This window comes from Peromyscus maniculatus, chromosome 8 (genome assembly GCF_049852395.1).
Source record: "Peromyscus maniculatus bairdii isolate BWxNUB_F1_BW_parent chromosome 8, HU_Pman_BW_mat_3.1, whole genome shotgun sequence".
NCBI lineage: Eukaryota > Metazoa > Chordata > Mammalia > Rodentia > Cricetidae > Peromyscus > Peromyscus maniculatus.
Genome location: NC_134859.1, coordinates 81,552,170 through 81,568,951, shown reverse-complemented (window position 1 = coordinate 81,568,951; position 16,782 = coordinate 81,552,170). Strand labels below are relative to the sequence as shown.

Here is a 16,782-nt window from a genome sequence, read left to right as displayed (position 1 = left end):
CCGGTCTTGGGATCCCCGAAAACAAAAACAAAGAAAAACAAAGGTGGTCCTTCGAGGGCGGGCTTGAGGGCTGCAGTTCCCACGCGAAGGTGGCCACTTCCCGGCCTCTCCTCGCCCCGCCCCGCCCCGCCCCGCGGGGACCCAGTCCTCCTCACCCCATAGGCAGAGCGACCCTCCCGCCTCCCCGCCGGCTTCTTCTTCTTTAGCCCCCGCCTTGTTCACTTTCAAAGTTTACTCGGGGCCGGGACCTGCAGCGGAAGCGAGACATGGCTGTCTACCTCGGGATGCTGCGCCTCGGGAGGCTGTGTACCGCGAGCCTGGGGGCGCAGGGACCCCGGACGCTGCTCTCTCGGCCTTTGCAGAACTTGAAGTTACACTGTGTCCGTGCTCTCAGGTACCCGGAGCAGCTCCCCGAAAAGAGAGGGGGCTGGGCAGTCCCGAGGAGGAGGAGGAGGGAACTTGGGAGTTGTGCAGAGTTTGGCAGGGACTGACCCCACTCTGGGTGGTCCTCACTCACACCACACTACCACTTAGGCAAAGGGAATAGCGGGCCTTCTGGGGCTGCCTCCTGGTAGCCGCAGTAGTCCTAGACAGAGTCCAAATTCTAGATCAGGATTCTGTATGCGTCCCGTGTGGCACACAGAGCCAGGGTGTAGGCTTTTAACAGCATACCCGAGGAACACGGTTGAGTGTGACCGGGACACTCTCAGCTGTATCTGCTTCGGTGAAAAACTTGGGACGGTTTACGGGTCCTCAGGGAACTGGGTATAGCAGTTCCTTCTCTCTGTTTTCTTTTTTTCTTTTTCAACACAGGGTTTCTCTGTGTGGCCCTGACTATCCTGGAACTCTCTCTGTAGACCAGGTTGGCCTCGAACTCACTGAGATCCACCTGCCTCTGCCTCCCGAGTGCTGGGATTAAAGGCTTGCACCACCACCACCACCACCACCACCACCACCACCACCACCACCCGGTTTCTTCCCTCTGTTTTCAACATTGCCACTTACTTTGGGGTCTGATTTAGTCAGTCCTCGGTGCAAGGGCTGGGAAGGGGTTTGGCAGGAGAGGGTTGGTGGAATAAAGCTAATGTGGTCAGGCACTGAAGGGACCGGTGGGAAAAGCCAAGGTTGGGAGAGCTGTCTGTGCAGTAAGGTTGAGTGGTGGTATCTTCTGCCTCCAGCAGGGGGAAGGCCTGCACATGGCTGCTCATGCTCTGCCACACGGTCTGGCAAGCTATTAAGCCTACTGTCCGTATTATGCCGGCTGCCGGCTCGCACAGGAGAAGTGGAAACGCAGTCGAGAGAGGGATATACCTCTGCAAACTGGCTTTAAAGACACCACGAAGGCGGCGAGGGGTGGGGCGTGCCCTTAAGGCTGAGGCAGGCAGATAGATCTCAGTTCCAGGCCAGCCTGGTCTACAGAGTGAGTTCCAGGACAGCCAGGGCTACTACACAAAGAAGCCTTGTCTTGAATTCCCTGCCTCCAATAAAAAGATTTTTCTGAGAAGAAGTTGGACAGATAAGTTGGAAGATGCCTTTTTGACCGGAACTCTCAGATTACCACCTTCTGAAAACTAGGAAGCAAGCAGTAGTGTGTGTATGTGTGTGTGTGTGTGTGTGTGTGTGTGTGTGTGTGTGTGTGTGTGTGAACTCTCAGATTACCACCTTCTGAAAACTAGGAAGCAAGCAGTAATGTGTGTGTGTGTGTGTGTGTGTGTGTGTGTGTGTGTGTGTGTGTGTGTTGCGTGCTGAATAGGCACTCTACCACTGAGGTCCATGCCCAGCCCCTATAAAGCACTTTAGTATCTCTCTGCCTCATTGCCTGAGGAGACCTACGGATCATGGCTGGGTAGTGAAATGGACCCATTAGGGGGTGGAGGGCACTTTTTAAGGGAGGTTCTCCCACGTCTCTCTCCTCTCCATTGTTTCTCTAGGCTAACTTGACCCTACCCCATCCCTAGTTGACCCGTCTCACCTTTGATCTCCTGAGTATCCCTGCAAGCTGTGAGGACTCTGAAGAGAGAAGTTTCTCCCCAAAGTACATATAGTTTTTGATACTGAAGCAGATCCAGCGTTACATAATAGTGCTTTGATTTGCGTGTGTGGTTCATATGGATGTGTGTGTGTGTGTGTGTGTGTGTGTGTGTGTGTAGGTGCACATGTGTGTCTGTGCACCTGTGTTTTAAGTGCATGGGAAGGCAACTGCTCCATGTCGGATGTTCTCCTTGATCTGTCTCCACCTTACTGTTTTGAGCGAGGGTCTTTAACTGAGCCTGGAGCTCACTGATTTGGCTAGGCTGGCTAGCCAATGACTTCTAGGGGTCTTTCCTTTTCGGTCTCCCTCTCCCTAGCACTGAGAGGTTACCGACAGCTGAGCAACTGTGCCCAGCTTTTGTGTGAGTGCTGGGAATCCAAACTCTGTTCCTTATGCCTGCACAGCACTTTACTGACTGAACCATTTCCCTAGCTAGCCCCAACATTCCTGACCTTTGACCTTTTCCTGTGTAAACAAAGCAGGTCACTTACTTGCCTCGGGCCTGTGACCTCTGAGGATTTCAGTGTCAGGCTTCAGAGAAACCGTGTCTAGAAGAGACCTGTTTATCCAGAGAAAAAAGACGGTTCTGAGCATCTGGCTAATCTTCTTCCCATTCCTCTCCTGTGTGCATCCTTCCTTGCTGTCTCTGGGTGCTTTTGTGTGCTTTGTCTCCCCCTGGGCATCTCAAATAGTCAGCACTCTCTGAAGGCATTCCTCCCCTGTGTCTAGCACCTAGGCCATGGCTCTCAAACCCGACCCGGTGGGAGGGTGGAGGAAATGAGGGGAGCAGTAATTGGATGGTGTGCTCCAGGCATGATGGTGTGGGAAGGCTGTTGTCCTCCGTTCTCTCTGATGAGGTTAAAGGCAGGCTTTGCTGCCACCCAGCACAGCAGGTCAGTCACTCCGGGTCCATATTTGGGTTTTGTTTGTGTTTTGGAGGCAGGGTCTTGGTGTGGAACCCTGGCTGACCTGCAACCTGAAGCCATCAATCTTCCTGCCTCGGCTTCTGGAACTGTGAAATTACAGGCGTGTATCATCATGCCCAGCTCGGGTGGCTGGTTTTGCCCGACAGGAAAGAACAAGAATTTGAAGCCAGCCTGTCTTGAGATACAAACCTGGCTCCTAATCTCCGAGCGTGGTTACTTTGTTGCTAATGAATTCTTACCTGCGGGCTTGCTGGAGGAGGAGAGGCAGAAGCTTGCCACTGCGTTTAGCCTTTCCTCTGAGGTGGGGCTGACCCTGCATAGCTAAGATTTAGACTTGATCTGGACCCTTTGCAGTTCCACCAAGGGTCAAGAGTATTGAATCTGTCCCCATCCCTGACTCCACCCCCCACCCCCAACGACGGGGGCTCTGTACAGTGGTCTCAAGGGGGAAGCCTGCAGCATAGGGGCCTGAACCCTAAGTGTTTCAGACTTTAGAAATCTCTCCCATCATTTTTTCTTCCTTCTCCTTTTCTTTCTTTATTAGCAGAACCAGGAATCAAACCCAGAATCTTGTACAGGTTATACAACTGGTATCCTCTGCTCACTTGTTTCGTAGGAAGACTTCGTTAATACTCAACCGACAACTTCGCATGTACTTTCTCTTTGTATCCATAAATGCACATCTACCAGCCGTTCTGTTCAGGATGCTGAAAGTGAGTGTTCTTGCCAATTGAGTATTGCGTTCAAATTCTTTATTGCGGTTCTGACTCCTAAGGAGTTCTTTGTAGTCTGCTTCCTTCATAGGTTGTGGGTTCCTTCAGGGAGGTTATATTGAGTCACCATAGGACTTTATGGTATAATTACATATGGTAAATTGCATAGATCTTAAATGTATTGCTCAGTGAATAAATGGTTTGTTTTCTATTTGCTATAACTGAACGCCAGAGAACAGAGCAATTTGTGAGCCTCCCCTCAGAGATTCACTTAGCTCAGAGTTCTGAAGGATGATGGGAGTCAGTCCAAGAGCACAGTGCCAGCATCTACTTGGCACCGGTGAGAGCCATCCTGCGGGGTCATGACATGGCCCAAGGCATCACGTGGTGAGACCCAGAAAAGATGCCAAGGAGAGTCCTTTCAAAGAAGAGCTACTCCCTCTATAACCATTAATCCACAGAAACATGGATGGATTACCCCATTCCCAAGTGCAGAGGCCTCATGATCCAAAGGTTACATTTTCTCTTTCTCTCTCTCTTTTCGGAGACAGGGTCTCTCTGTGCCTCGGCTGTCCTGGAACTCACTTCGTAGGCCAGGCTGACCTTGAACTCACAGAGATCCCCTGTCTCTGCCTCCAGAGTGCGGGGATTAAAGGCATGCGCTACCATGCGTGGCCAGAAGTTACATTCTAAGAATCATTACCATATGAATTTGAAGATCATTCAAACCATGGCATGTTTACTCATTACCCGGCTTCCCAAGGGACAGAACTTTCTTCTTCTTCTCTCCTTTTCTTCTTTTCCTTCCTTCCTTTCTTGTTTTATTTATTTTATTTAATAATCTTAAAACATTACCTTTCTGCACATGGATGTCTTGCCTGTATTATGTCTGTGCACCACAGGCTTGCCTGGTGTCCCCAGAAGCCAGAAAAGGAAGGGTATCAGGTCCTTTGGAACTGGAATTCAAGATGGCTGTGAGCCACTGTGTGGGTGTTGGGAACTGAACCTGAGTCCTCTGGAAGAGCAGCCAGTGCTTTTTAATTGTTGAGACACCTCTTCAACTCCTTCTTGCTTTATTTTTTGAGATGGGATCTCATGATGTAGAGGTCCAGAGGGGCCTCAGAGTCACAGCAATCGCCCGGTCTCAACCTCCCAATGCTGGAATTACAGCTCTGAGCCTCCACACCCAGCTGTACTTTTTATTTCTTCCTTCTCATTTATATGGGTTCCTTTTCTTTACTTAAATGCTTGAGGAGAACAATTTAAGGAAGATTTATGCTGGCTCTCGGATTGAGGGCAAAGTCCATCGTGGCCGGGAGTACATGATGGCAGGAGTGTCATTTTGTGTCCACAGTCAGGAAAGGAAGAGAAAATGGATGCTGGCACTCAGCTCTCCTCCTTTTGGCACAGTCTGGGATCCCGGCCTGTGGGAGGGTGCTGCTCACATCCGGGTTAGCTCTTCCTCCCTCAGTAAACCTCTTTGGAAACACCCTGGAAGACACTCTCCAGCCCTGTGATTCCAAGTCCAGTCAATTGTACCATGATTAACCACCCACAGTGTGTGTGCACGTGTGAGTGAGTGTGTGCATGAGCTCTGGATTTCAGACCTAGGACCTTGCACACACTCTGTGTTCAAGTGCTCAGCCACTGGGTTGGTTTCAACACCACCCTCAGGTCTTTTAAGTTTTTCTTTTTCTCATGTTTTTATTTACACAGCGTTTTCAACTTGGTCAGAGTTAATTCTTCCCCCTGCTGAGGACCTTGAAACATTTCCAGAAGTATTTATTTACTTGTGTCTATTGGTCCATGCTTGAGAATCTCCTTCCACCACGTGGGGCCTAGGGATTGAACTGGGTCTTCTTCAGGCTTGGCCAAAATGGCCAAAATGACCTTAAACTGCTGAGGACTATCATGGTCGCTGAGGACTCTTTTTAGGGAGAAGTGTTTGTATTTGCTTGTTTGTTTTTTCTATAGCCAAGGTTAGCCTCAAACTCATAATACCTCTCGTGCCTCAGCCTTGGAAATTCTGAATTATAACCATGAGTTACCACACCTGTGGTTTTTTTTTTGGGGGGGGGTAGGGAGTGGCGTACAGGTCAAGGTCTCACTCTGTAGGCAGGCTGGTCTGGAACTCTGTAGACCCAGGTGTCCCAACACTCATGACAGTCATCCTTCCTCACCCTCCTGTGTGGTAGGACTAGACAGTCATCCTTCCTCACCCTCCTGTGTGGTAGGACTATACGTGTACACCACCACACTTGTTCTCTGAGGACCTTTTAAGAATATCAGGTTATTTTGTGCTCTTAGTGGCCACTGTCTAATTGGCCTTGGGTTAAGAAAATGGCCACTTATTAATGCTCTCATTTGGATTTTGTCACAAGTACATGTTGGTTTTCTGGAATAAGAGTTGCAGGTTGTAGCTGGTGTAAGTATATTGTCCTACGTGTAGTAGATAAACATCGGAACTTTCTGGCTGGAGATGTAGCTCAGTGATACAGTGCTCACCAGGCATGCCTGAGGCCCTGCGATCTATCCCCAACACACAATAACAAAACAAAGATTGTGATTTTATTTCAGGATGAGGCGGCCTCTGACATACACTCTGAAATTAGTATGATAAAAAACTATGCACAGGGATACACACCTGCACTTTCAACATGGGGTGTGGAGGCAGGAGGATTATGTAACTCTGGGTTTGCAGGTCCAGTATCCAAGGCTATCCTTCCTGCCAACCAAGGCAACTAGGTGGTCAATCACTATGTCTGTGTCTAAAAATAGAGCAACCCCCCCCCCCGCCCCCGCCCCCCGCCCCGGGTGTTGATGACTGACAGCAGATAGGCTGAGGGAGTGGTGTCTTGGGACAATAAATCTCAGGGTGGTTTGCAAGGGAGATGGGGGGAAAGAGCCTGATTTTGAGTTCCCTTTTTGAGTCAACAAGTCACCTCATCATGTGATATTTTAGATGCCCTAGTGAAGAAAGCATTAACCTCTAGATTTTTTTTTTCTTTTTTTGAGGCAAGATCTGACTAACCCAGGCTGAGCTGGAACTTACTATGCAGCCCAGGTTAGCCTCAAACTCACAGTGGTCCTCCTCCCTTAGCCTGCCGAGTACAGGGATCACAGGCGGGAGCTACTATACGTTCGTTGCTTTATTATTAATATTATTTTAGATTTTATTTATTTGATTTGACTTATATGTACCTGTATGTATTTATGTGAGTGTATGGCACATGTGTGTAGGTGCCCACAGAAGCCAAAAAGAAAGTATTGGATCCCCTGGAGCTGGGGTGGCAGTTGATTGTGAGCCGATTGATGTGGCTGCTGCTGCCAACTGAATTGGGTCCTCTCGAAGAGCAGAAATTGCTCTCAACCACTGAGCCGTCTCTCTAGCCCCTAACATTCCCCCCTCTCTAAGGAGATAGAGTTTTGCTATATTGCGCGGTTTATTCCATAGTCCTGGGTTTTAGTGATCCTCCTACCTCAGCTTCCCAAATAATTAGAACATGAGTATCATCATGTCTGGCAAACTTCTTTCATTTTTTCCCTCTGAATCATATTCAAATAATAAAAGCCACACATGGTGGTATATACCTGTAATTTCAGCACGTGGGATGTGGAGGGAAGATTATCTAATACTAATCTAAGCTACATATTGGGTTTGAGGCTAGCCTGGACTACATAATACAGGGCACTCTGTCTAATACATATAAATTAGGGAAGATTGCTCAGTGGGAGAAGAGCATAAGGCAGCAAGCCTGATGATGGTGACCTTAGTTTAATCCCCAGGACCTACCGTGTAGGTAGAACATGAAGAGAATAAACTTCCAATATTGTCCTCTGACCTCCACACATATGCCATTACATGTTCTGCCCCCACCAAATACACACAAACAAATACATGTAACTAATGTTTTTAATTATTAGGAAAAAGTGAAGTAAAGTTTCAAACTTATGCAAGACATAACATAATACGTGATAGAATAATAAACACCTGTGTCTCTGTCACTCAGAAATACAACTTAGCCATACTTAATTTCAGAAGGGTTATCAGTGGAAGAAATACACCATTACAGATAAAACTGAAGTCACTTCCCCATTTTTAAAGTTTTTTTTTCTAATTTACTTGTTTGTATTTTATGTTCATTGGTGTTTTGCCTGCATGTATGTCTGTGTGAGGGTGTTGAGTACCCTGGAACAGGAGTTACAGACAATTGTGAGTTGCCACGTGGGTACTGGGAATTGAACCCAGATCTTCTGGAAGAGCAGCCAGTGCTCTTAAGTGCTGAGCATCTCTCCAGCCCCATTTTTAAAGTTTTTATTTTATGTGTGTGGCTGTTTTGCCTGCATGTACGTCTGTACAGCATGTACATGCCGTGTGCATGGAGATCAGAAGAGGTCTTTAGATCTCCTGGAACTGGAATTATAGAGGATTTGAGCCAAGGATTGTTGGGTGCTGGGAGTCCAACCCTGGTCCTCTGGAAAAGCAGCAGGGCTCTGAACTGCTGCTGAGCCACACCCCCAGCCCTGATGTCTCCTTTATATCTTTCCTGTCATAAATCTAATTATGTTGTAGCAAAGCATGTCTTATACTTTGTTTCTTTATACCAGGATTGAATTCAGAGCCTTTATATAGCCTAAATGTTCTCTGACACGGAGCTACACCATAACCTGGTTTATACTTTTGATATATCCCTGAGCCAACAGGTGATATATTGTATCATTTAGTGTATACAGTTTACATTTATTTGTTAGACCTGTAAAGCACATGTAGTCATTCCATGTGAATGCTTTTCTTGTTTTTGTGTTTGTATACAGGCTACATATTATACTGTTGTGAACAAAACTAGCCCGTTAGTTCTCTCAAGAGCAGGCATCTGCTCATGCTGATGCCGCGCAATTCAGATTCCCGGCTTTCCCTGCTGCACAGCAGTCCATGGCATGAGTGTCATGTGCAGCAGCAGGGTTGCTGAGCCGGGGAGCTGACACTGCAGCTCTTCAGGGTACTGCCCCGGAAGATCTGTGCTGTTGTGACTCCCAGCAACATCCAAATCTTGCTGTTTCCCTAGATTGCTGTCAGTACTTAGAAGCACTTCCGGGGCCACTCTGCTGTGGTTTTAAGTTTACATGCCCATGGCTATCAGTGCGTTTATTTGTCTCTTGAAATATTTGCTGGCCATCTCTCCTGTGACTCTTCCATTCTTATTATTTGCTTATTTATTGTGGGTAGATTATGTGTCCTTGTTAAAAAGCAGGCTAGGGATTCAGAAGATGGCTCAATGGTTAAGAGCTCTAATATTGCTCTTGTAGAGGATCCTAGTCGGTTTCCAGCGCTCACTTCAGGTGGTTCATGATCGCCTGTAATGCCAACTTCGGAGGGATCGATGCCTTTTGTCTCTGATGGCACCTGCACTCATGTGCACATACCCACATGCACACACACACACACATAACTAAAATTAAAATAAATGGGGTTTTTTGTTCTGTTTTGTTTTTGTTTTGTTTGTTTGTTTTAAAGCAGGCTAGGACTGGGCAGTGGTGGTATATGCCTTTAATCCCAGCACTCAGGAGGCAGAGGCAGGCTGATTTCTGTGAGTTCGAGGCCAACCTGGATTACAAAGCAAGTTCCAGGACAGCCAGAGCTGTTACACAGAGAAACCGTTATCTCAAAAAGCCAAAGCAAAAAAAGGCAGGCTAGGGGCTGGAGAGATGCTCAGAGGTTAAGAACACTTGCTGTTTTTACAGAGGACCCAGGTTTAGTTCCCACACCCACAGGGCAGCTCACAGCTGTAACTCCATTTGTAGGGGATCTAATGCCTTCTTTTGGCCTCCATGGGCACCAAGCATTCACATGGTGCACAGACATATATTCAGGCAAAACACTCATGAGTGTAATAAAATAATAATAAATCAATCTTCTACGAAACAAGCTAGAATGCAATCTTTTGTCTCTTCCATATTAAATAAAATTTGTAAACCCAGGAGGTGTTTGCCTTCTATTGCCAGTGCTATGGGTCGAACCCGGAGCCTCGAAAGTGCTGGGAAAGTGCTCTGTTGTTGAGCCCCATCCCCAGCTCCACTTCTTTATGTATTTCTTTCACTTTGCATCTTTTTTGTTTTCTTCTATAATATTTTTATTATGTTAAAATGTAGAACATCAAGTTGTCATTTTTAGCACATATTAATTATATATAATATGGGTTTCTTTGTGGCATTTTCATACATATGCATAATGTATGAAATCATATACATCCCATACTTTCTCTTATCCTCTTCCTGCTCCCAGGGAGTCGCCTTTCTAGTTTCATGGCACACGTGCGTGCGTGCGTGCGTGCGTGCGTGCGTGCGTGCGTGTGCGTGCGCACGTAAGTGTGTGAGTTACATTAGGGTTGTTTACAGGAGCAGAGGTGTGACTTTTATAGGAGCTTGGACACCTTACCGGTGGCTACACCGCTGAAGAAAATGTCCCCTCCCCCCATTATTTTTGTGTAAATCTCCTGAGGCGGGGTGCTCATGAGCCCCATTTCCTCCCATGACAGGATGCTGATGGACCCAATCTGGCCTCGGTTGTGTTCTGGTAATCACAGCTTCTCAGGAGACATCTCCTCCACCTTCCCTCAGCTCTTAATTCTTTACACCTCTTCATCTGAGATGTTCTCTGAACCTTGGAATGGATGATGTAGATGGCCCAGCTGTGGACAGGCATTCAGCAGTCACCTATTTACTGTACTTTGACCAGTTATAAATCTGACACTCACTACTGACCAAAGCTCCCACCTAAACTGACTACACAGCATCGCTAGTCTGTGGTTATTGAGAAGCCAGTTTTATGTGCACAAGATGTCCTGGATTTTTTTTTTTTCCATTGAGACGGGCTCTCACGTAGCTCAGACTAGCCTCAAAGTCACTGTGTAGTCAAGGATGACCTTGAACTCCAGATCCTTCTGCCTTTACCTCCCAGGTGCTGAGTTTCCAGGTGTGAGCTGTCATGTCTGGCCCACTTGGTGGCCTTAGTCTTATTGATCATTTACATTTTTCTTTTTGATATTTTATTTTTAATTATGCATGATGGGAAGGTTTGCGCATGTGAGTACAGGTTCCCTTTGCAGCCTGAAGAGGATGTTGGATTCCTGGGAGCTGGAATTACAGGCAGTTATGAGCTGTAGGTGGGAACCAAATTCTGTTAAAGCAGTACTCACTCTTAACCAGTGAGCCATTTTCCTAACCATATTTTTTTCTTATTAAAAAAAATCACCTGGCGGTGGTGGCACACGCCTATAATCCCAGCACTCGGGAGGCAGAGGCAGGCGGATCTCTGAGTATGAGGCCAGCCTGGTCTACAGACACTGAGTTTCAGGACAGTCAGGGCTAAACAGAGAAACCCTGTTAAAAACCAACCCCTGTCCCCAAAAATCATATGTATGCTGGTGTGGTGGCACACAGCTTTAATCTTAGCATCTGGAAAGCAGAGGCAGGTGGATCTCCATGAGTTCAAGGTCAGCCTTATCTACATAGAGAGTTCCAGGATAGCCAGGGCTACATAGTATGACCCTGTCTCAAAAAGCCAAAGTAAACAGATTAATTAATTAAATTAATAACTAAAAATAAATAAATTACGTTTATGATGTATGTGCCATGTCATGAATGTGGAGGTCAGAGGACAAGTTGTGGGAGTTGGTTTTATCTGTGTTCAGGGATTGATCTCAAGTCTGGCAGCCAACACCTCTGCCTGCTGGGCTAGCTGGTTCACTGACCCTGCATCAGATACCAGTGAGGGAAGGGGACAAAGGTCAGTGTTAGTTCATGACTTGGGTCTAATTGGCAATTGCTTTCAATTTCATTTCAAAAGCTTTGCTGGTGGCTGGCGTGGTACTTTCATTAGCCGACCCTAGCTTGGGAGATGCTTCTGTGGTTCTGGGCACCTGGCATCCACTCTACCTATCTTTCCTCTCTAGTGGTGTCTGAAAAGATCAAGAGGCCTTGCCCAGGGCCCGGGGCATTTCAAACTCCCAGCAGGGTACACCTGTTGACCTCCGGGTCAACTTCCAAGAATCATAACGATAGGTATGGTTTCAGGAGGCAAAACAAACAGTTCCTCCTCATGGGCCTGTTTGCTCGGCCATTATCAATAGCCCTGCCTCAGTGGCTCCTTGGAGCCTAGCTCTGCTGTGGCTGTGGCTGACGCAGACAAACTAGAGTAATCCTTTGTGTTGGGGGTGATGATTGCTAGCCCTGTCGTTAGCTGCCCACCCTGAAATTGGACAGAATGCCTCAGACGCCACCTGGGATTCCTGGAGCCAGCCACCTGCGTTTTCTGTCCAGGTCTTGTGAGGCTGGTCCTGGCAGGGAGCATGAGACCCTCTGGGTTTGCCTTTCCTGGCAGCTATGGAGACAGAATCCAGTGGTTGGTGCTGGGAGGAGAAAGGTGAGCTGGAACCCTGAGGACTAGAGAGTGAGCTGAGGTAATGAATTAAGTGCCACAAATAGATTATAGAAAGAGTCACGTGTGTGCTTGAGGGCAGACGGGATCCCTATAGGGGAGTACCATGGGAGACTCCTGCTGAGAACTCTTCCCGGAGAGGTTTCCGGAGACCTACCCCTTCAATGGGTTCTGTGGCAAGGCCACTAGGGGAGGCTGTGACCGGGCTGCAGCGGAAAGAACAGTGTGTTCAGAAAGGATCTAGGCTTGCTACCTGCCAGCGCTGGACCTTCGGGAAGCAAAGCTCTTGCTGTTTTTTTTAAAATAGAGTTATTTTAAAAATATGTATATAATTTTGTTATTACATTTCTCCATCTACAAATTTACACATGGATTCCACCGCACCTGTCTGAAGGTCAGAGAACACTGTGAAAGTCACTTCTCTCCTTCTCCATGTGGGTCCCGGGGATCAAACTCAGATCATCAGGCTTAGCAGCAAGCTCCTGCTGAGCCCTCTCACTGACCCCGTGTGTGTGTGTGTGTGTGTGTGTGTGTGTGTGTGTGTGTGTGTGTGTAATATTACACGTATTATATATATTTAAAAGTTTCATGTGCATATGTGTTTTTCCTGCATGTGTATCTGTGTATGATGTGCTTGCCTGGTGTCCAGGAGGCCAGAAGACAGCGTCAGATCTCCAAGGACTGGAGTTACCTACCATATCGTATAGTTGTGAGACACCCTGTTGGTCATCTGGAAGAGCAGCTGGCGCTCTTTATTTAGAGGAGCTCAGAAGGAGAAAGCAACACACGGCAGAGTCCCGGGGTGGGCTTCTCAAAGAAGAGTTACTTTGTTGTAGTTTGAGACTGTGTCTTAGATAGCGTAGGCTGACCTCAGACTCGCTGTGGAGTTGAGGATAGTCTTGAACTCTTAATCTTGGTGTCTCCACTTCTTTTATTTCCAAACAATGTTGCTTTGTGTAGCCCAGGCATGGCCTCAAAAACTTCCTCTTGCCTTCTGGTTGCTGGAGTTACTGGTCTGCAACACCCGATGCAGCTCAGTGCTTCTTGATTGGCAGCTCACCCCCATTCTCGAATTCCCAGGAGCTCTCAGCGCTGGGGCTGAGGACAGCACCTTGGTGAGGGGTGCCAAAGTTCATTTCACAGTCATCACGGCTCCTGCACCCATTGCCATAATAAAAGATAAAGTCATTCTTTTATTAATCTTCTAGTCGGGGAGCTTTGTTTAGGCTTTTTGGGGTTTGTTTCTTTTCTTTTTTTTTTCTTTTCTTTTTTCTTTTTTTTTTTTTTTTGGTTTGTTTGTTTTGTTTTGTTTGAGACAAGGTTTCTCTGTGTTGCCTCAGCTGTCCTGGAACTCGCTCTGTAGACCAGGCCAGACTAGAATTCAGAGATCTGCCTGCCTCTGCCTTCCAAGCACTGGGATTTAAAGGTGTTCATGGAGGCCACTACCACTACCTGGCAGTGCTGTAGAATAATCTTTTTGCACACTGTGAAGATGTGTCTTTGTCAAGGAGCCTTCTGATTGCTTTAATAAAGAGCTGAATGGCCAGTAGCTAGGTAGAAAGAGGTTAGGTGGAATTTCTGGACAGAGGGAGAAGAGGAGGAGATAAATCTAGGTGCAGGAGAGATGCCAGAGGACACAGAGAGGAAACAGGAGGTGCAAGATGGAAGAGAGATAAAAAGCCTCAAGGCAAAACATAGATTAATATAAGTGGATTAATTTAAGTTGTAAGCTCTAGTGGGACAAACCTAAGCTATAGGCCAAGCTTTTGTAATTAAGTCTCTGTTTTTTTTGTGTGTGTGTGTGAGCTGATAACCCAAAGAAAATGCTGTTTACAAACGGCACCCAACATGGGTCACATATATCCACATAAGGCCTGAGAAAGCATAAAAAAAGAGTTCAGAACACAGAGTCAAGGGTGGCTTCCTGGTGACCGTGGTCTCTCCAGCGTACGGAGACACTGCTACTGACCACAGCCTGTGGGAAGGATCGAGCTGCTAACACCATGTGCTGAGCTGAGCTGAGCTGCTGCTGACATGGCAATTTAAGATTTGTCTCACGAGGTCAGAAAAGGCTGCAGATGCTTAGTAAAGCCAAGTCCAGACACACACACACACACACACACACACACACACACACACACACACACACACACACACAAATGTGCTTAGATGCTAAAGAAAGAAAAGAAATGGGAGTAGACAGTCATAGAAAAAAATAGTTTAAAAATAATAAAATAAAGTCTCTAAAGAGAAAATAAAGTAATATAAAAAAAAACCACTTAAGGATGAAGAATATTATAACACAGGGAGTTTGGACCTTTTATGGTGCTTTGTTAATTTTGAATTTTTTTTTAATGCTAGTGAACAGAGAACAGCAGCTGCTGAGAAACATTGGATTATGGAAGGACTGCTAAATTAAATCAGCCTTTATACTTTAGAGATGTCTTGACTTCAGAATGGAAGTCTAGAAATGTGTTATGTTGCAGAAGAAGTTATGCTTTTGTTTCCACAGGAAACAAAAAGCTATGGATTTCTTCAAAAGTAATAAAGATCAGACTTGATTGGGGAAGACCCCCTGAAAATCCTGACTATGGACAAAGAAATAAACCTAGAAAAACTACAAGACAGGTGATGTATATTTTACCTGCTCAGATACCAGTGAAAATGGGTGACCCAGGTGATCCAACCTCTCAGAAGCCTCTGTTGCAGTTTCCTTAGAGTTCTAAATCCAGAACGGCTTCAATGGCTGAGATGGTCCAACCTCACAGACTGTTCTAGCCAGAACTGCAGATAAGCCTTGCACTTTCCCAATGCACAGAGACTGGACAACAAATGATACAGCTAGCTTTCCCAGGACTTGACCATTATACCAATTTTTTCAGGGTCCCCTAAAGATATCATTTTCCCCCAGACAACAGGAAGCAGTCTAGAAAACATATGCCAACATCCCCAAGAGTCAGGGTGGGTGGTTATTGGTCGTTTGGTGGGTTATGGATGTTTATCATCATTTAGATAATACCTGATAGTTGTTCTTATTATATATAGTTTTACTGTGTTAGAGTTAAAACCTTTTTTTATGTTGTGGAATAATCTTTCTGTATACTATGAAGATGTGTCTTTGCTAAGGCACCTTCTGATTGCTTTAATAAAGAGCGGAATGGCCAATAGCTAGGCAGGAAGAGGCTAAGTGGAATTTCTGGACAGAGGGAAAAGATGAATCTAGGTGCAGCAGAGATGCCAGAGGTCATGGAGGGGAAACAGGAGATGCAAGATGGAAGAGAGGTAAAAAGCCAGGAGGCAAAATGTAGATGAATACAAATGTGTTAATTTAAGTTATAAGAGCTAGTGGGACAAGTCTAAGCTACAGGCCGAGCTTTCATAATTAATAATAAGTCTCCATGTCTTTTTTATATTTTTGGTTGTGAGCCCAGCCTTAACGTCTGAGCCATCTCTCCAGCCCCTCCATGTCTTTTTTCATGAGCTGGTGGTGGCTTTTTTTTTTTTTTAACACCCCCCCCCCACCTCTAGTACAGTACTGGAGTTGAATCCCAGGCCTCAGAAGTGCTAAGCAGAAGCTCCACACTGGTCTCTACCCTCCATTCCAAGGCCTATGCTTTTACTGTTGCTTTTGTTTTGTTCTCTTTTATTTTGTGAGCATTTTGCTTACATGTATGTATGTGCACCACATGCCTGCGGAGGCCAGAAAAGGGCTTCAGATCACCCGGAACTGGAGTCACAAGTGGTTGTCAGCTGCCATACGGGTGCTGAGAACTGAACCTGGGTCCTCTGTGCAAGAGGGCAGGTGAATACCCTTAACCGCTTAACCATCCCTCTGCCCCCACCCCCTTTTTTTCTCCCTTGAGACAGGGTTTCTCTGTGTAGCCCTGGCTGCCCTGGAACTTGCTCTGTAGACCAGGCTGGCCTCAAACTCAGAGATCACCCTGCTTCCCGAATGCTGTAACTGAAGGTGTGTATCACCACGCTCAGATGCTCAGATTTCTCTCTCTCTCTCTCTCTCTCTCTCTCTCTTTTTTTTTTTTTTTTTTTTTTTTTTTTTTTTTGGAGACAGGGTATCCCCAGTTGGTTTGAGCCAATAGGTAGTCAAGGATGACCTTGAACTTGAACTTTTGATCTTCCTGTCTCTACCTTCCAAGTGCTGGGATTAGAGATGTGCACCACCACAATCACTTTATGCAGCACTAGGAAATCAGACTCAGGGTTTTGTGCATGCTGGGCAAACATTCCACCAGCTGAGCTGTCCATCCCCAGCCTCTCGGAGGCAATTTTGAATTCTGCGCTGCAGTCCCGTCTCTAGACTTTTTTAGTCTACTAAATTGCACACAGTCATACTAATTGCACACAGTCAGCAAGAACACCTGATTTAGGGTCCAGGCTGAGCTGCCATCCACTTGAGCTGCTGTTAGGACCACTGCAGAACACTCTTTCACAAGAATGCTCCCCTGCTCCCCCAGACAGGGTTTCTGGCTGTCCTGGAACTAGTTCTATAGACCAGGCTGGCCTCAAACTCACAGAGATCGGCCCGCCAAAGGCTGGGATTAAAGGCGAATGCCACCACCACCAGGCCCACAAGAATGCTTTTTAAAAAGATTTTACTGCATTTTATTTTTGACTTATGTGTATGTGTGTGAGTATATGCATGTGTATGATTGCCTG

General features: G+C 46.5%; 1 protein-coding gene across 2 annotated transcripts in view; it reads left to right on the top strand.

Annotated features, from left to right (window-relative positions):
* The first annotated feature begins 206 nt into the window (after positions 1–206).
* Acsf2 (acyl-CoA synthetase family member 2) overlaps positions 207–16,782 on the top strand; it is a 42,366-nt gene continuing 25,790 nt past the window's right edge. For both annotated transcript variants that reach the window (XM_076543187.1, XM_006971949.4), the window contains exon 1: positions 207–394. In XM_076543187.1, the coding sequence (XP_076399302.1) occupies positions 267–394 (128 nt within the window). In that variant the 5' untranslated portion in view covers positions 207–266. The remainder of the gene's footprint in view (positions 395–16,782) is intronic.